This window comes from Calliphora vicina, chromosome 3 (genome assembly GCF_958450345.1).
Source record: "Calliphora vicina chromosome 3, idCalVici1.1, whole genome shotgun sequence".
NCBI classification, from domain to species: Eukaryota; Metazoa; Arthropoda; class Insecta; order Diptera; family Calliphoridae; genus Calliphora; species Calliphora vicina.
The window spans coordinates 80,850,205-80,871,938 of NC_088782.1; the positions used below are offsets into that span (position 1 = coordinate 80,850,205).

Sequence of the window (21,734 nt, forward strand, 5' to 3'; positions counted from 1 at the left end):
AATTCAGCATTCTCCCTTATATGTGTAGATAGCCTAGTCCCTTGCCTTCATTTTCCATATAGTGAGATTCCATGCGATGGAATAGTTTGGCCATATTTCAAAAAATCCGTCAAAAACTCTAAAATTTTGCAAAGTGAAATTTTCAAAAAATTTTAAAAATTTTCACAAATACAATTCAGCATTCTCCCTTATATATGAATATAGCCTTATTCCTTGCCTCCATTTTCCATATAGTGGGATTCCATGCGATGGAATAGTTTGGCCATATTTCACAAAATCCGTCAAAAACTCTAAAATTTTGCAAAGTGAAATTTCAAAAAATTTTCAAAATTTTCACAAATACAATTCAGCATTCTCCCTTATATGTGTAGCAATCCCAGTCCCTTGTCTCCATTTTCCATATAGTGGGATTCCATGCGATGGAATAGTTTGGCCATATTTCACAAAATCCGTCAAAAACTCTAAAATTTTGCAAAGTGAAATTTCAAAAAATTTTCAAAATTTTCACAAATACAATTCAGCATTCTCCCTTATATGTGTAGATAGCCCAGTCCCTTGTCTCCATTTTCCATATAGTGGGATTTCATGCGATGGAATAATTTGGCCATATTTCACAAAATCCGTCAAAAACTCTAAAATTTTCAAAGTGAAATTTCAAAGTTTTTTCAAAATTTTCACAAATACAATTCAGCATTCTCCCTTATATGTGTAGATAGCTCAGTCCCTTGTCTCCATTTTCCATATAGTGGGATTCCATGCGATGGAATAGTTTGGCCATATTTCACAAAATCCGTCAAAAACTCTAAAATTTTGCAAAGTGAAATTTCAAAAAATTTTCAAAATTTTCACAAATACAATTCAGCATTCTCCCTTATATGTGTAGATAGCCTAGTCCCTTGCCTCCATTTTCCATATAGTGAGATTCCATGCGATGGAATAGTTTGGCCATATTTCAAAAAATCCGTCAAAAACTCTAAAATTTAGCAAAGTGAAATTTTCAAAAAATTTTCACAAATACAATTCAGCATTCTCCCTTGTATATGAATATAGCCTTATTCCTTGCCTCCATTTTCCATATAGTGGGATTCCATGCGATGGAATAGTTTGGCCATATTTCACAAAATCCGTCAAAAACTCTAAAATTTTGCAAAGTGAAATTTCAAAAAATTTTCAAAATTTTCACAAATACAATTCAGCATTCTCCCTTATATATGAATATAGCCTTATTCCTTGCCTCCATTTTCCATATAGTGGGATTCCATGCGATGGAATAGTTTGGCCATATTTCACAAAATCCGTCAAAAACTCTAAAATTTTGCAAAGTGAAATTTCAAAAAATTTTCAAAATTTTCACAAATACAATTCAGCATTCTCCCTTATATGTGTAGCAATCCCAGTCCCTTGTCTCCATTTTCCATATAGTGGGATCCATGCGATGGAATAGTTTGGCCATATTTCACAAAATCCGTCAAAAACTCTAAAATTTTGCAAAGTGAAATTTCAAAAAATTTTCAAAATTTTCACAAATACAATTCAGCATTCTCCCTTATATGTGTAGATAGCCCAGTCCCTTGTCTCCATTTTCCATATAGTGGGATTCCATGCGATGGAATAATTTGGACATATTTCACAAAATCCGTCAAAAACTCAAAAATTTTCAAAGTGAAATTTCAAAAAATTTTCAAAATTTTCACAAATACAATTCAGCATTCTCCCTTATATGTGTAGCAAGCCCAGTCCCTTGTCTCCATTTTCCATATAGTGGGATTCCATGCGATGGAATAATTTGGCCATATTTCACAAAATCCGTCAAAAACTCTAAAATTTTCAAAGTGAAATTTCAAAGTTTTTTCAAAATTTTCACAAATACAATTCAGCATTCTCCCTTATATGTGTAGATAGTCCAGTCCCTTGTCTCCATTTTCCATATAGTGGGATTCCATGCGATGGAATAATTTGGCCATATTTCACAAAATCCGTCAAAAACTCAAAAATTTTCAAAGTGAAATTTCAAAAAATTTTCAAAATTTTCACAAATACAATTCAGCATTCTCCCTTATATGTGTAGCAAGCCCAGTCCCTTGTCTCCATTTTCCATATAGTGGGATTCCATGCGATGGAATAGTTTGGCCATATTTCACAAAATCCCTCAAAGAACTCTAAAATTTTCAAAGTGGAATTTTCAAATTTTCACAAATACAATTCAGACAAATATATTTTATTGTCTGATAGAGTGGTTCCTTGCCTTCATTTTTTATATGATCAATATGAGTGACAAAGAAGCATTTGCCCTAATACCCAAAAAATCTTTCAGTTATATTCAATTGTAATTAAATTTTAAAAATTTACCAATTTTACATTACATTGAAATAATTCTTTCATTATTTTAAAATATTATTTTTTTAATTTGTGCCAAATGTTTCTAAAAAAAATAGTTCACATATTTAAATATGTGTGTAATAGTTAAATATGTCGTTACGTCATAACATATTTAACTTTGGAGTCAAATATGTAATAACGTAAGCTCTTACGTCGAAACATATTTAACTCGGCATATTTATCTTCACACACATAACATAGATATATAAACATATAGCCCCTTAATCCTTAAATAGTGCTAAATAGTAAGATTCGATGTTTTGCTTAGTTTAGCAATAAAAAATTTACAGAACAATTTTAAAAGTTCACCAATCCATTACTTTTTCAGAGTATCATTGTAATTTCAACTAGATTACAAGTATCTAGTGGTATTTCCCTATAGTCCCTTACTACATAAAGATAATAAACAACAAAGTAATTAAAATACTATAATTATATACCCCTAACTCTGAATACTATTGCTAAACTCTTAGATTCATCATTTGGCAAATAAGCTACAGAACAGCGTACTTTTTTACTCATAACAAATAAACATTTATTTGTTCCCATTTCCAAGACTTGCACATCTCGTAAAATGACTTCCACATCTCACAACACGACTACCGAATATCATAGAGAAGCAAATTATTCTCCTCAAGAGAGGTTTGTATATGATTGCGACCATTTACTTCAGTTTTGTAATAAATTCAATAGAACACCTGTAGAAGAACAGAGTGAATCAGTTTTAGAAGTCAAGATCAAAGATTTAGAATCAAGATGGGCTAAAGTAGAATCTTCTTATGAAAGAGTTATGTTAGCTCATGATGATGTAGTCAAACCCGATTTAAGGATGCATCAAAAAAAATTTCGATGCGTGTGTAGATGCATATTACCTTTGTATTTCGCAAATCCTCGACATAATTAAGGCAGTCCATAGTGATACTTCCAATGTTTTTTCTTATAAAAAAAATCAAATAATTTAAATCGTTAATAACTCATATTTAATACCAAGAATTGATGTTTAGTATAAAAAACTCAATTTTAGAGAAAAAAAGCTCAATCTGTGATAACTCATAATAAAGTACTGAAATATTTTGTAGGCAAATCTGGGTAAACAGTTTGATACTTTTTTAAAATATGAATACAGATTTAACTCGTTTCAGACATATGTATGTATATCACAAAAAATGTATTTTGAAAATTCAAACTTGACGGTGAAGCTGAAAATTTAAAGTGAATTTAGTACTTTTTCTCCTAATGGTACAGTTTTATTATTATAAATTACACTCTGCTACAAAATGACACTTTTGTGAGAACTTGAAAAGCGACCTAATGAGGGTTATATGCCTAGGTGAGGGCATACTAAAACCGTTTAAAAGATTTTTAAACACCCTCAAAAGTTTTAGTTATTTTGAAAAAACTGTTTCAGGGTAGGTCGTAGTACTTTAGTACCTCTAACTCACAAATTTTTAGATCGATTTCAAACTTTTAAAAAAGTATGGATAGGCAAAATAATAAGCCTTCATGTTATGTATGCATACAATGTATATTCCAAGAAATTGTTTAAGTTATTATATAAGTTAACATTTTTTTTTTTATTTTTTTTTGTAATTTTTCATTTTTAACAATAGTTATTTTAATTTTTTTCTATGAAAACCAAATTTTTTCTACACAGTGTTTTAAAGACAATTTTATAAAGACAAAAATGGGATATTACTTATTAAACTCCGTTAATATTTGCAAAACTTATTATACTTTTTCGAAAAAAGTTCGAAAAAATTTACCTTGTAAATTAAAAATTTTACAAATATTTTTTTTGTTTTTTTTTATTCAATGCTCTGGGGATGAAAATACTCAAAAAGGTATTAATGAAAAGTTGAATAACTTTTACAGTTTCCATCCGATTTGAAAAATTAAAACTATGTTTTATTAAGAACTAAATTTTCTTTATACATTGATATTAATTTTTATAAGCTTTCATATCAAAATAAGCAATGAAAATCGACTTAAATCAAAAAAATTGATAAATTTAGTGTTTTTTTAAATATTCTTAACAAAAGCAATACTTATAACTTACAAATGTATCAATAAATGCATGTCATTTTAAAGCGTAATCAGTTTTATTTCTCAATACGTTAAAAAATTTAAAATTGGAAAAAAAACTGACTGAGTTATAGGTCGATAAGTACTCAGCAAGACCTATTTTTTTCCATCGTAGCACCGTGTTATTAAGCTTGTCGATATAAAACTTAGCTCATGTGTATCAGAGTGAAGTTAGATTGAAACAAATGGAGAACTTATGGTAATTTTTTTAGAATGAAATACAAAGGGGGTAATTATTGGTGCATTATCTTTATTGTTCTTGAAAGTCTAAAAGAGATCCATTCAGAACAATGGATGTTTCGATCTATTGACAATATTTGACATTAAAATTGTTAGAATAGAATATTTGTTCCGAGTTAATCGCAGTCAAATATTTTTATACGACAAGCTCTAACACAAAATTTTGTTTCCGATAATGCTAGTAATTGTATCAAGCTCCCTCCATGTGATACAGAGGTATTCAAAGGCAGTTATGAACAATGACCCTCATTTAGAGACATGTTCACTGCCGTTTACATAAACCACTCAAAACTTTCTCCCGTCACAAAATTATATCACATCCGAAACAAAACAAGAGGTGAAGCAGGAGACATTGTAAAACGGTACCCCTTAGCTCATAAAAATTTTGATCTCGCATGGAATTCATTGAAATCTCGTTATGAAAATAAACGAGTTCTGGTTGACAGCCAAATTTAAATTATCTTTAACCTTTATGTCAACGGCAATGTTATGTTTTGCATTTTTAAAATGCTGTAGCTCTGAATTGGATAATCGGATCGACTTGATATCCTAGCCAAAACTGTTTTCCGCAATTGTCCCAAGTTTGGTTAGGATAGGATCACCCGTTTGGAAGATAAATCCCATTTACAAAGTTGCACCCTTACGTCAACAGCATACATACCTGGGTATCCATAGTAAAATGCATGCAAATATAATGATAAAATTGAAAAGTATAGTATTTGTTCAACGTTTTTACCCACCCTAGTCCACATTTTTGATAACAGTGGGTCCAAATATATCCCGATTTTCTCCATTTTTACTGGACTAACAACAAATGTATATGTCAAACAAAAAAGAGTTATTTAAAAATCGTGACTGACTCCAAAGTTATATGTATTTGAATTAAAAAAAATTAAAAAAAGCGATTTTTCTCTAGTTTTTGGGAAAAAAGTACTTTTTTTTATTTTTAAGTTATCTAAAAAATTTCAAAGATGGTGTATTAGGTATTTATATTTTTTGAAAAGCTTACTTTACACTAAATATTTTAAATAAAAATAAATTTAAAAATTCTTGATACGGAGGGGACCGGTCCATTCAAATAACGCCTATTTTTGTATGTAAAATTCAACTTTAGGGCAAAAATTCTCTAATCGCGTAGTCGATATCAAACTAAAGTAAACTATTTTAGATGTCCAAATATGTTGTTAATTATTTTGTAAAGGGTTCCGATAACCCCGCTCCTGGTGTGGATATTACACCAAAAAAACTAAAAAATCCCATTTTTGGGATTTTTCAAAACTTTTTTTGGGAATTACGGGATTTCTGATTATAAATTTTAAAAATTTGTTTTTATTTTTCTACATCTAATATCTACATAACTGTAAAATTTCATTAAAAACAATTAATAAATAAAAAAATTATTTTAATTTAAAAAATTTGTATCTTTGCAAAAACTCAATAAAAAGCATTATTTGTCAACCTACACAACCACTTTTTTCAAAAAACAAATGTAAGAGTAAAACTGGTTATTAGAAAATGTTTGAATCTTTTGTCTCTTTCTAACAAAATAAAAAAAATAATACAGAAATTCCAACAAACGAGTTAGATATTAGCATTTTTATGCTAACGGCAGCCATTCACCATACAAAACGTATGAACATACCCAGGTATGTTGCTGTTGACGTGCGTAAAACAGTTCTGTTGTTTAAAAATTTGTTTTTATTTTTCTATATCTAATATCTACATAACTGTAAAATTTCATTAAAAACAATTAATAAATAAAAAAATTATTTTAATTTAAAAAATTTGTATCTTTGCAAAAACTCAATAAAAAGCATTATTTGTCAACCTACACAACCACTTTTTTCAAAAAACAAATGTAAGAGTAAAACTGGTTATCAGAAAATGTTTGAATCTTTTGTCTCTTTCTAACAAAATAAAAAAAATAATACAGAAATTCCAACAAACGAGTTAGATATTAGCATTTTTATGCTAACGGCAGCCATTCACCATACAAAACGTATGAACATACCCAGGTATGTTGCTGTTGACGTGCGTAAAACAGTTCTGTTGTTGACATAAAGGTTAATACACCCCCAGCTAAGCATGAAGATAGGGAATCAATTAGAAGAATACAATCTTCGGTTAATGACTCCCTCGCAACTCTTACAACTCTGTAGCAGTAGAGAGCTGGGACCCTATTCTGATCCGCTTAATTTCAACAAAACTGCCTGATTTCACTCTTTCTCTTTGGGAACAATCGTTAAGTTCTCCCCGTAAACTCCCAAAGTGGTCTCAAATGTCTCAATTTCTCATTGATAGATATGAGGCAGTAGAACGACTCACAAGTATTAGAACATCTAGGGACTGCTTTAGTATTAAAAATGGTTCCCAAAATAACATTCTTTGTAAACTCTGCGATGAAAATCATTCCTTAAGTACTTGTCCCAAATTTAGAACCTTTACGGTTCAACAAAGAGTTGACTATGTTTTCAAAAACAAGTTTTGCTATAATTGGTTAGCCTCGTCGCATCTAAAAGCAAACATACTTGTCTCTATTGTAAGAAAACACATCACACTTTGTTACATATGAAAAAAATATCTCAAAATTTACCCGCAAAAACTGAAATTTATCAACAAAAAGACAGCTCGTTGAATAAAAGTAATAATGTTCAAAGCACCTCCTCTAACGCCACCCAAATTATGTAACTGGATACGCAAATTGATCGCCATCACACATCTAACCAAATTCAAGCAAATTGCTCTACAAGTAATGAAAGTATTCTTTTACGAACTGCGTTAATGCAGATAGAATTCAGAGATGAGCTCTTTACAATAAGAGCCTTAATCGATCCCGGCTCTCAACGAACAATTTTAACCGAGAGGATAAGAAGTCAACTTCCATTTAAGAAATCGCACTTTGAAATTGTTAGTATTGGCGGACAAAAACAAGCTGCTAGCAAAGAGTGCGAGTTGGTATTATATGCTAAAAGATACAGCTTGAATATCCCCATTAAAGCATTAAAATATCTCCATCATGTACGTTTGAAGCCCCTAAATCACCCGAACTCAAAGAGTTAGATTTAGCAGATCCAACTTTTAATAAATCATCCCAAATTGATCTGATTCTGGGTAATGGATATGAACTTTTTATAAATATTGAGGACATGAAGAAAAATATTTGTGGCCAAACCTCGGCCTATAACACAGTTTTTGGGTGGGTACTTAGTGGTCCCATGAAAACAGAAACTATTCAAGCTTTTTCAACCTCGGTCTTCACTTCTTAGACTTCAGAGCTCAACTCTATCCTAAAATAGTTTTGGGAGCAAGAAGAAATTCCCTCAGCTAATCCAATCTCAGTGGAAGATAAAATCTGTGAGAAACTATATTGCGAAACAACAACACGAAACGAAAACGGCAGATACGTAGTTAGGTTGCCTTTTAAGAAGGAATATCCCGAAAAGCTCGTTCTTTGTTTGTAGCATTAGCTTAATATTCCAGAATGGAAAAAACTCTTTCAAAAGATCCCGAACTACAAATCCAATTTAAGGCAGTCTTAAGCGAATATCTGACTCTTGATCACATGGAGGAAACTTCATCTCAAGAAATCATTTCACAAAGTAAATACAGCTCATTCTATCTACCTCATCATGCGGTTGTTCGCCCAGAACACAAAAGTGAGAGTTGTATTTAAAGCCTCGAGAAAAACAAAATCTTAGTGCTCTCTCAATAATGTACTTTACACAGGTCCCATATTACAAAATTCTTTAATTACTGTAATTCTGAATTGTAGAAAATATAAATACGTATTTAATGGCGATATACAAAAGATGTATCGACAGATTGTAATACATTCCGATGATAGACCCTTTCAGAAAATTATTTTCCAACCACAACAAGACGGTCCCATTAAAGATTTCCAGTTAAAAACTGTTACTTTCGGAGTAAATTGCGCCCCTTATCTCGCAATTCGCACGCTTAATCAGCTATCATCCGATTCTGAATCTCAATCATCATCTATTTTGCGCTCAGAAACATACGTTGATGATATTCTCTCCGGATGTTTCTCTATAGAGGAGACTCTATCGGCTCAAACTGAACTCATTAACGCATTAAAATCAGCTGGATTACTCTTAAAGAAAATCACTGCAAATGATTCTCAATTACTCTCTCATCTACCAAAAGAAGATCTATATGATTTAGATTTTCTTCGTTTTCACGAATCCAACTCAACCAAAACTCTTGGTATAAAGTGGAATGCACTTACAGATACATTCAGCTATTCTTATTCTCCAATCGGTTAATCTACAAGCGTCACTAAGCGCCAAATTTTATCCTCAGTTGCCAAACTTTTCGATCCTGCTGGATGGCTATCTCCCATGGTCATCAGAGCAAAAATACTAATGCAACCACAATTAAATGTGGTTGAATAAAACAGCATTTATTTAGAAAAGTTAAAAGAAAACTAAATTATTTATTAAAAATTATAAAAACTTAAAAACTCAAAATTCAAAGCAAAAATGATTAAAATATTATTATACAAAATTTTAAATTAAATGTTTTTACAAGTAGATTTTAGATATTAAATATGTGTCCCCACAGCTAGAAGGTTTGGATTGGGATGAAGAAGTTTCACCAGAAACTCTTCAAAATTGGAACAGCCTCGTTCAAAATATTGCAAAGATAGAACCAATATCCATTCCTCGTTGGCTACAATACACGCCATCAGACTCAGTTCAAATACACGGGTTCTCAGATGCTTCCATAGCCGCATATTGTGCTACCGTCTACATTCGCTGTCAGACTGAGACACACAACACCTTCTCAAACTTATTAACTGCGAAAAGCAAAGTATCTCCAATTCAAACTATTTGTCTCCCACGCTTAGAACTCAACGGTGCAGTTTTATTGGCAAATCTAGTGAAATATGTTACGTCATCATTGAATTTTAACAATACAGAAATATATCTCTGGACTGATTCGTCTATAGTCCTAGGTTGGCTCTCCAAACCCCTTTAACATGGGAAACTTATGTTGTAGATTTTCCTCATACCACAAAGCTTTAATTTGTTACGTTTTTCGATTCTTTAATAAATGCATAAAACCACTTAACATATTTCATGACTCAAACTCAATCCTTCGAGTCAATGGCAGACTATTTCGTTCGTCTCTGCCATACAATGAGCGTTACCCCATAATTTTGCCATCTCTATCTCACTCACTTGCACAATTTTCTAGCTCATGCTGAATGTAGTCAAATGTGTCGAATGGTTCAGATCGAATTTTATATTTTCAGGCTCAACCCCGAGTGAAGAAAATAATTCGACACTGTAAAACTTGCTTTATTCACAAACAGCAGTCATGTTCGCAAATAATGGCTTCATTACCCCCAGAAAGATGCAATCTGTCTCCTCCATTTCAGATCAATGGCATTGACTTCGCCGACCCGTTTGAGATCAAAACTTCACCCCTACGAAAGTCTGCACTTGTAAAAGGCTATGTATCTGTCTTCGTTTGCTTTAGCACAAAAGCAGTTCACTTGGAACCATGCTCAGACTTGTCGATCGCCGCATTTCAGGCCGCATTCTCTCGCTTCATCGGGAGGCGGGGGCTCCCCCAAAGGATAGTATCTGGCAATGGAAGAAACTTTTTAGGTGCAAGTAGATTACTCCAACGCGAATTTTGCACATTTGTGAAAAATGCAGCTCAAGATATATCCCAAAAGTACATTACACATGGCTTCGAGTGGAAATTTATACCGCTGTTAAAAGTTTTAAGTTCCATCTCAAACGAGTCACAGGAGCCCAAAGGTTCACTTTTGAAGAATTCTCGCTCGTATTGAAGATATTCTCAACTCTCGCGCATTATCAGAGGATCCTTCAGATTTAACCGCTCTAACTCCCAGTCATTTTTTAAGAGGTGCGCCTCTGATTGCTTTTCCAGAACAAGACATTCAGAATATTTATCTTATTAATAGATGGGCAAAGCTCAAGGTAATCCACCATCAATTCTCGATCAGATGGAAAGAAGACTACTTAAAATCATGTAGTTGGGATGGATAATTTGCAACCACCTTACGAGTGGCGATTAGGTAGGATTGTAAAGACTTTTCCCTGTTCAGACGAAAACGTGAGTACTGCTGACGTACGCATTGCCACAAGAAACATTACTAGACCATTAGTCAAATTGTGTCACCTTCCTTTTATGATTGATGAAAATTCTGATTAACTAATTTTTAAATCCACTATAACTGGTATATAAATTTCAAATCCTACAATACACACTTACTCTAGTTTACATAAGACATTCATCAATACTTTAACTGATTTATATTCGTATCTCATATTCATAATTGTTTCCATATTCACCAATTTTTAGTAGCTACAGATTAATATAATACTCCTGTTTCCTTTTCTTTTCTCTAGCTCAAGAACCAACAGAAGATTAACAGCAACTCGACCGAGTCCTCGTTTAAGCTCTCGCCTAAGGTCACGCAGAAGCTCTAGCCAATCTAGACAACCCCAATCGTAACAACACTCGACGTATCATTCACTGCGATCCGGATGTGTATAAGTGCGTGCTTTGTACAAGTTTTCACGCACTGAGGTTTTGCCGCAAATTTTTGAAGATGTCAGTAGAAATGAGAGAAGAAATGATCGAGAGCAACCACTATTGCATAAACTGTTTGGCCAGAAGTCACGATCTGAGATCATGCCAGTGTTGCCAAAACTTTAAGACCATATCCCACCAGATTGCACTTAAAATAACGCCAAAAACCACTAAATCTTTAAATAATTAAAACCGCTAAATTTTTATTAAACGAGTTATCAAGCAAAACTATTTTAAAAACAAAAATAATTAAATTTTAAATTAAAATGTGTGCCAAAAACGTTATATACTAAAATTAATTAATTAAGATCAATCCATTAGAAATTATCATTTTGAGTATATTTCTGAGGTACCAACCAAATTTAAAAACTTTCATGAGACTTTATAATCGTAGCAGCACTTTTCATGGCAACGAAGGCAATTTTTAATAAAAATTAATTTGATTAAATTAAAATACTTATACTTTACTTTCAAAATTCCATTAACCATCTGAGATTGCAAACAAGTTCTTAAGTTTGATTTTACAATATTAAGCTGACTAAAAACTCGCTCCACATATTATACTTATAATTAATTATTAGTACAATAACAAATAGAGCTATGACAGCGAGGGTCTTAAGCTGATTTGTAAAGTAAAATCAGCTAGTTCTTTGAAAATATTATTTTCTGCGGAATCCTGAAACTGCAAAAGCTTAAACCAGTATTGAGCACCTAATAATGTAGATGTTAATGAAAATTGTCTGGACAACCAAATTGTTCCAAATATGGAATTACATCTTTTTTTTATTGGAATACATTATTTATTAAAAAACTATCTATTTTGACAAAATGTCTCGGTTTTTGGAAGCAAAAAGTAAAAAAAATTACCTTAATTAATTGCTTCAACAGCGATATACAAAAATGTACAACACATCGTTGTTTTATTTCTGATTCCTTTTCAGACATATTTCCATTGCATTTGTATTTTCGTATTTCAGTTTCAAACTGATAACCTAAATAAGTATTAAGCTTGATGTAATTTTCAAAACTTTCGATTTGAAACTGATTTTCTGTTAAGTCATTATGGCGCTTCGATTTTTTTAGATATGTGCAAAAAAAACATTTATCGATAAACCACACAAAGAATGTTAAAACATGTTTGTAAAATTTTATTATTTTAGTTTCGCTTAAGTAAATACAAGATATGAAAAGAGCTAAAAACCACCAACTGAAAATATTTTGCAGCTAGAAAAATCACTTAGCGGTTTTTTCCGAAAAATACCCGCTAACGACGAAAAAATACCTCCAGATCTAGCTGAAAAACCGCCGTTTTGGCAACATTGGATCATGTACATCGATGGATACTTACAAAAGGTGCGATAGGTATCATCACACCCTCCTATATCCAACACCACAACGCTCTAGACACCACCGAAGTACTGTCATCAATCAACAACATCAACAGCAACCACAGATACGTCAACAGCAACTACCATCAAATCAGCATCCGAATCAACAACCATCACCACCAACCCCTGATGCCAAGCTACTTGCAGAAGCAATCAAATAAGACGCCACCTGTTGCCTAAAGCTGAGGCTGGCGCCATGTCCAAATTCAATTTGGACACTTTAATTAAAAATTTTTAATTTAAAAAAAAAACAAGAAAAATTAAAAATAACAAAAAAATTAATAAATTTCTAATTATTATTACCCTTATAAATTTAGTTTTAAGTTAGCAAATATTGGAATAGAATATATTACAAATAACTTAATATTTGGTAAATAAGTTGCTACTACTGAAAATAATACCAAAACCGAAGTTTCTTTAATTGAAAATTATACCTTAACACTTGCTTACCTTAGAACTATCATACCTTGAAGTACTTATCATACTTACCTAAATTGAATTTATACTCAATATATCTACATACCTACTTTGAACTTATAATAAAATTGGTTGAAAAGAAAATCATTATTTTATTACTTGGCGATTAAAATCAGAGGTGAGAATTTAAACCCTATCTCACTATAAATAAATATAAGAAGAAATTAATCTCTTTTCTTTCTTTTATTTTCCCTAAAATTGTAATTACACAATTTATGAGTAATTATAATTGATATCTCCTTCATAGATTATCCCCACATCCCTCTGCGCTATAAACGAGGAGATTTTAATAATAATACACACATTATTACAATAAGTTTATTCTACAAAAATTATCTACTCAACATCCCCTTTCAGAATTATAGGTTCGCTATTCTGTTCCAAACATGCTGTTGGACAGTGTTATTAAAAGTATTCGAATGAAGAATATTTTTATTTCATTTTCATTTATTTATTGTACCTTCATTATTTAATGAACTAACTAACTTATTATTTAATTAGTCCAGCCAGTGTCGGACGAAAAAATGTTTTATTCAAGGTTGTTTTGGTTAAATTGACATTCTTCCTTCTAGATTAGGTCTGCTGTGTCCCTCCTTCTTAATCGAGTGTGGCCACGGTTGTCTAATATGTTGCGGGCCAGCGGGTTTGGGTGAACTTCAAGTTTTTTTTAAATATTTTGCACATTTTTCGAGATTTCAGTTTTTACAATGGGCACGTTTAGATCTTTGTGTATATTCGCGTTTTTGATATACCAGGGGGCAACTGTGATCATTCTTAGAAACTTGTTTTGGCGTCTTTGGATCTTTTCTATGTAATGTAAATGTTATGTGTGTACATTTTTGCTCGTTGACTTTAATTTTCCATTGTTTTAACCATTTTTCTAATTCATATATGTGGTTTTGTAAGTAACGAGACGCTTCATGAGGGTTTTCATGAATGCTTAGAATAGCAGTATCATCAGCAATTGTTGATGTATGAGTGCGATTGTTAGTTGGCATATCAGACGAATATATCAAATATAAAAAAGGTACCAGGATACTGCCTTGGGGGACTCCAGTATTTAAAAAGTCTCCTTCTTTTACCTTAAATGTTCGACCAGCTTATGTGTGTTTGCGGGTAAATTTTGACTCAATTTGTATATTAAACCATCATATCAAACGCTTGAGAAATGTCGATGAAGAGTGCGGAATAATATTTCTTTTCTTCAAACGCATTTTTCGCTATATTTACAAGTCTATGGGTTTGTTCGATAGTACTGTATTTTCTTCTAAAACCAAATTGATGATTCGGAATACAATTGTTTTCAGTTAACATCGGGTACAACTTGTTCATAAGTATCTTCTCAAATAGCTTTGATATATTAGACAATAGGCTGATGGGTCTGTATGATTCTACTTTTGTGTGATCTTTTCCCGGCATGGGTATCATGGAAAACCAGTGAAACCTTCCATTCTGGAGGATAATATTCAAGTCGTATATAGCATTAAAAATGAAATGAATAATTTTTATTCCTATCCGGGGTAGCTCCATAAGCATCTTGTTGCTGATCTTGTCCATACCAGGCGCTTTCTTGGAATTTAAATCAACAATAGCATTTTCGATCTCTCGAATCTCAAAACGTAGGGGTACGGTTGCTCCTAAATGGGGTGCAACAGGTGGCAACTCAATTGCTTCGTTTGATGTGTTCGGTGTAAATACTTTTTTTAAATGATTAACAACCACCACACAGTGGGGGATCTGAAAAAAAGTGGAAATAAATCTGTAACTTCTAAACGAATAGCCCGATTTTAATAAAATTTCCCATGGCTATAGAGGAGGTGTCGATAAGTTTAAGTTTTGAATTTGGGCTTAAACAACCAAGGGGGGCGAGCCACAATGCCCCAAAGTGGGGCACCTCGGGTATATCAAAAATTAAAAATGATGCCAAATTTTTGTTTGCGATCCGATTTGAAAGATTTTTATATATATGGAATGTACTAGACGAGATCTACAAAAAACATTGCCATATATTAGCTCTTATAGTTTACGAGTTATTCGCATTTGAAAAGTAAAATTTTATTTAATCTTAAGAAAGAATTGTTAAAAAATATCTACTGATTCAAAAGTTATGTGCATTCAAACTTAAAAAAAATAAAAAAGTCGTTTTTTCGCCATTTTTTTTCGAAAAAAGTACCTACATTAATTTTAAATTATACAGAAAATGAGAAAAAAATAAATAATGTGTTTATATTTTTCTGAAATATAACATTTCGGGAAATATTATAAAAGCAAAATAATATCAAAATTCGTATTATTGCGTGGTCCAGAGCCTTCCGAAGTAGACCTATTTTTTATGTAAATTTCAACTTTAGACAACATATTCTAAAATCGCATAGCTGCTTTCAAAAAATTAAGACCAGTTTTGTATGTCCCAATCTGTTCTTCAATATCATGCAAAGGGATCTCATAGCCCCGAGCTTGGTACCTTCAATAGATCCAAAAATCAAAAAATTTTTTGGGAATTGTGGGATTGTCATTAACAATTCACAAATATCTTTTTCACTTTTGGATTTGCATCGAACGTTTCTATATAAGTGTAAAATTTCATTAAAAACGATTCATAAACAAAACTTTTATTGAATTTTAAAATTTTAAATTTTCCAAAAAAATCAGCTATAATTTTTTATTCGCATATTTTTGAAAAAAGTCTTCAATAATTTTTTTAATTCTTAAAAATTTTGTACATTTTTGAAAAGAGGACATAATTTCCTACACGCTGATAATAATATGTATATCTTTTCTTTTCCGCTAGTCAAATTTATGGATTCAAAATCAACAACAAACAGAAAATTATAAAATCTTGCCGTTTTGTAATACAATTTATTGCACTGCCTTGCCGACTGCTGCATACCCAAATACCGGTGAACACTACAAGATGAAGCTAATTACTGTGAGTAAACAAAACTTTTATTGCATTTTAAAATTTTAAATTTTCCAAAAAAATCAGCTATAATTTTTTATTCGCATATTTTTGAAAAAAGTCTTCAATAATTTTTTTAATTCTTAAAAATTTTGTACATTTTTGAAAAGAGGACATAATTTCCTACACCTTCCTTCCATAAATTTTCCGCTAGTCAAATTTATGGATTCAAAATCAACAACAAACAGAAAATTATAAAATCTTGCCGTTTTGTAATACAATTGATTGCACTGCCTTGCCGACTGCTGCATACCCAAATACCGGTGAACACTACAAGATGAAGCTAATTACTGTGAGTTATCTATTTTGAAGCCATTAATGAGACTAGCGGAAAAGAAAAGATATACATATTATATATCAGCGTGTAGGAAATTATGTCCTCTTTTCAAAAATGTACAAAATTTTAAGAATTAAAAAAATTATTGAAGACTTTTTTCAAAAATATGCGAATAAAAAATTATAGCTGATTTTTTTGGAAAATTTAAAATTTTAAAATTCAATAAAAGTTTTGTTTATGAATCGTGTTTAATGAAATTTTACACTTATATAGAAACGTTCGATGCAAATCCAAAAGTGAAAAAGATATTTGTGAATTGTTAATGACAATCCCACAATTCCCAAAAAACTTTCCAAAAATTCCAAAATTGGGATTTTTTTGATTTTTGGATCTACTGAAGGTACCAAGCTCGGGGCTATGGAATCCCTTTGCATGATATTGAAGAACAGATTGGTAATACAAAACTGGTCTTAATTTTTTGAAAGCAGCTATGCGATTTTAGAATATGTTGTCTAAAGTTGAAATTTACATAAAAAATAGGTCTTCTTCGGAAGGCTCTGGACCACGCAATAATACGAATTTTGATATTATTTTGCTTTTATAATATTTCCCGAAATGTTATATTTCAGAAAAATATAAACACATTATATATTTTTTTCTCATTTTCTGTATAATTTAAAATTAATGTAGGTACTTTTTTCGAAAAAAAATGGCGAAAAAACGACTTTTTTATTTTTTTTAAGTTTGAATGCACATAACTTTTGACTCAGTAGATATTTTTTAACAATTCTTTCTTAAGATTATTAATAAATTTGTTGTTAATTCAAAAAAGATAAGAAAATCGGGAAAGAATTGGATCCGTTATTAGCAAAATGGCATACCAAGGTAGGCAAAAAAAATAAAATTTTACTTTTCAAATGCGAATAACTCGTAAACTATAAGAGATAATATATGGCTAAAGCAATGTTTTTTGTAGATCTCGTCTAGTACATTCCATATATATAAAAATCTTTCAAATCGGATCGCAAACAAAAATTGTGGCTCGGCCCCCCTTGGTTGTTTAAGCCCAAATTCAAAACTTAAACTTATCGACACCTCCTCTATAGCCATGGGAAATTTTTATTAAAATCGGGCTATTCGTTTAGAAGTTACAGATTTATTTCCACTTTTTTTTTTCAGATCCCCCACTGTGCACCACTTGAATTTCGCAAGGGGGACTTACATATAACGGGTTTTTTAAGTCTTTTTGTTGCTCGCCATAATGAGTAATCCGATTGCGGGGTTGCGTCCAGGCTTTCTAAATATTTATTCAATGATTCCATTTTTCGAAATTCCAAGAGCTTTTTAAGTCTTTTTATACAATCTTTAAGCTTCGATTTTAGTTGGGGGGATCTGTGCAATTGCCACTCTCTGCGAAATCTTCTTTTTTAATTTAAGAGCCGTTCGACATCTGCAGAATTAATTCTATTATATCTGATTTGTCGGGGGGTTTGGTTAGCATGTTGAGCAGCCAGTTTGAGATTATTATCGAAATTGATAAGAGAGTGATCGATGTTTTCTGGTGTTCTTATCGGTATGTTTTCCGAGCAATGTGTACTGAGGTATTTTTTATATTTGAGCCAATCAATTCTTGTGCCTGTCATCGCTAAAGTACCAGTCGGGGATACAATTTCTCGGGGGCTCAATAAAGTAACAATAGTGGGTGAGTGATCTGAAGATAGTTCCAGCGAGGATTAAATTTGAATCATTTCTCTAGGGATATTTATCATCACGCTAAAATCAATAACATACGGTATTTTTCGTGGGTCAGTACGCCAGTAAGTAGGTTTGTCGCTCGAAATCACATATCACGAATATTCTGTGATAAAATAAACATCACTGTTTTATAATTTGTTTTATTAATTTATTTTTATTGACATTTTGTTAAATTTTAACAAAATTTAATGAATTTCAGGTTAAAAGTAAATGACAAAAATGCCAATCAAACTCATTTGTAAACCTCATGTAGTTCACTGCCGGAGGAATATCAAACAAAATCATATATAAAATGGAACTCATTCGCCAGCGGAGTGGAAATTGTGTTTAGCAATTGCAATAGTATCGTGTATTATTCCAAATTTATCTTTAAAATTCCCTTTTTTAAGATAAAAGGTAAAAAGAATTCCTTAAGGTAGGTTTAAAGTAGGGTCGAATCTACTTTAAAATTTGAACAATTGTTTATCAAAGGTATTTTAAGCTATTAATCGTTTATGAATACAACTTTATGAAAAATTTCCTATAATTGGTTTATAAACCTTTTGTAAATTTTTATGCATATGGCTGTAAGTCTTTGTGTTCTATTTATTATATTCAAAACTTGTTTCTCATTTAAATTTTGACAGAATACTGGTATTAGGCCAAATATTGATTTGATACCAACATTTATAAAATATTATCGAAGTATGATAATGAGACGATTGGTATATTTTAAGGTGGCAGTTAGACTATTAGGTTTTGGCTTTGCAAACATCAGCATGGACTCAGCATAAGAGCATAATACCATCCCCATTATGGTGATGTAGGGTACAAAACAAACTTTGGCGCAGTCAAAATAATATTACCGATTATAAACTACATATTTGTATTTTCTAAAAATAAAGATTACTACTAATACAACTAGAAATTGTAAAGCCTAGCTGTTGCGTTAGTATAAAACATGTCTTCGGCACAATTTTTTTACAAAACATAAATTTTGAAATCATTAGACATAGAAAATTTAAACTTACCGTGTACTTAATTCAAAAATTTTGTCTTTAAACTTCCATGTAGAATTTTTATCACTTGAGAAGCACTTAGCAGTGAAATTGTCACCCACAGGGATTTTAATCAGTCCTAAAATAAATACAAATAAAATTATGTAAAATAATTTGAATGAATCCATGTTTTATATTATTCTCAAAGTATTTTTAAACCTTATGTAAGGATTTTTAAACCTTACTCCTTCTGAATTAAATGATATTTGATTTTCTTTAAAACTAATTAAAATTTGCTGATCAAATGAAAGGTACTTAAGCATTTCATAGTGTATTTGGATGATCAAATGAAAGGTACTTAAGCATCTTAAATAAAAATCAAATGTCGTTCGTTGGTAATTGCATCAGTTGAAAACGGCTGGACCGATTCGGACAATTTTTTTATAAATGTTCGTCATAGTCCAAGGTTTTTACGGAAAGAAAAATTCCCGGGAATCCCGGGAATGTTTTTCTAACTAGAAAAATAAGTAAAAAAAAATATTTTATAAAATTGTGTAATTTTATTCAAACAAAAAAGGAAAAACAATACATTACAATTCAATTGTACCCACATAAAACCAAAAAAATTTTGTTAAAATATTTGGAGATCACTTGTTACTATAAAATTAAATATTAGCGGTATTCATGATATATGTAGTAGAGTAAAAGAGCAATTAAGTGTCACAAAATTTTATAAATTGTGAACGTATCTTTATAATTCGATGTCGAATAATATGCTAATGGGATTTTTAATGCACTTTTTAGATTTTTTCCTTTGATTTTTCTGTTATATTTTTTTTTTATATAAAATATACATACATATTTTAAAATAAAATTAAATTCATTTCAAAACAAAAATATGAAATTCAAAATTACCTCATATAGTTTAAAAAGAGTAAAGCAGTAAAAAAGTAGTTCTAATGTATTTTGTTTTCTGCTAAACTGCTCTTTTGCTACTTTGCTATAGAAAGTACTCTACATTCTGAATACCGCTATTATATCATAAAAATAATGTTATATGTCCGTCATAGAACTATTTTTTTAAAAAATTGATTTGTCAAAATTTCTAATGCATTCAATAAGTCATTCGACGAGAAAACTCTTTCGCTTTAAACATGTGTTGGCTTTATCGTTATTAAAGCATTATAAAGACAATCAAAATATATTCTCCGATTGCTACTTGCTTCAAATAAATCTAATTCCCGCTTAAAACTTTCAGCATTTGATTTTAAATGTTTAGGGCTTTCCTTTTCAATCTTGATTGAATATTCTAATTGGTTTTTAAAATTTTGCTCCATTTGTATTTCGGAAACCTCATCATCAACGCTTTGAACAGATGAGGGAACATTGTGGTCAAATAGACGTTCATACATTTGCTGTCCATAAATTTTTTTTTTTTTATTTCATATTTTATTTATTGTATCTTCACAAAATAATGTGAACTATCAATAATTTGTTCAAATCTTAAATCTAAATATTATTTTATATTTACGTCCCACCACAGTTGGACGAAAAATTATGTTTAATTTATAGATCCTATCATCAGCGCAGGTCTGTTGGATTCCTTCTTCTTAGTCGGATGTAGCCATTACTTCTCATTAATGTTCGTGCAAGTGGGTTTGGGTAAACTTCTAACTTTTTCAAATATGACTCCGCTTGTTTTTTTATTTAATTTTTCACCAGGGAGACACCTAGGTCCTTATGAATGTTAATATTTCTCACATACCAAGGCGCTGCTGTTATCATTCGTAATATTTTATTTTGGAATCTTTGATTTTTTTCAATATTAGAAGCTGAGGCCGTGCCCCATAATTGAATTTCATAGCACCATATGGGTTTTATTATTGAGCTGTACAGCAAAAGTTTGCAATCTTAACTCAATCTCGAGTTTTTACCAATTAGCCAGTAAAGTTGTAGTAATTTTAACTTCATTTGAGTCAATTTCATATCTATATGCTTTTTCCAGGTAAGACGTCGGTCTAGATGCAGACCTAGATATTTAACTTCAGTTTGTTGAGGTATTATATGATTATTTATTAGGATTGGAGGGCACGATTCTCTACGCAATGTGAATGTAAGATGTATACATTTTTGCTCGTTTACTTTTATTCTCCATTGTTTTAACCACCTTTCTATGTCGAGTATATGGTCTTGTAACAGTACAGATGCTTCTTGGGGGTTTTCATGAATGGCTAGTATAGCTGTGTCATCAGCAAAAGTAGATATGTGGGTTCGACTGTTTGTAGGCATATCACAAGTATATAGCAAATATAGGAAGGGACCCAGTATACTTCCTTGGGGTACGCCTGCTTCAATAGGCTGTGGTGAACTTATGAAGTCTCCCTCTTTAAGAACTAACTTTCGATGACTTAAATAACTTTCTAGAAGCTTATGTGTGTTTGCTGGTAAATATTGTTTTATTTTTATCGATAATCCTTCATGCCATACTTTGTCGAACGCTTGCGAAACGTCGATGAAGAGTGCAGAACAATATTTTTTTTCTTCAAATGTCTTGGATATGATTTCTACCAACCTGTGAGTTTGTTCTATGGTGTTATGTTTTTCTCGAAATC

At 31.3% G+C, this 21,734-nt stretch overlaps 1 protein-coding gene across 1 annotated transcript in view; it reads right to left on the minus strand.

Annotated features, from left to right (window-relative positions):
• The window catches only part of Ptp69D (Protein tyrosine phosphatase 69D), a 378,030-nt gene that overhangs the window by 289,382 nt on the left and 66,914 nt on the right, over positions 1 to 21,734 (minus strand). Inside the window, exon 2 of the mRNA XM_065506581.1 lies at positions 19,156 to 19,261. Coding sequence (XP_065362653.1) covers positions 19,156 to 19,261 — 106 coding nt within the window. The remainder of the gene's footprint in view (positions 1 to 19,155; positions 19,262 to 21,734) is intronic.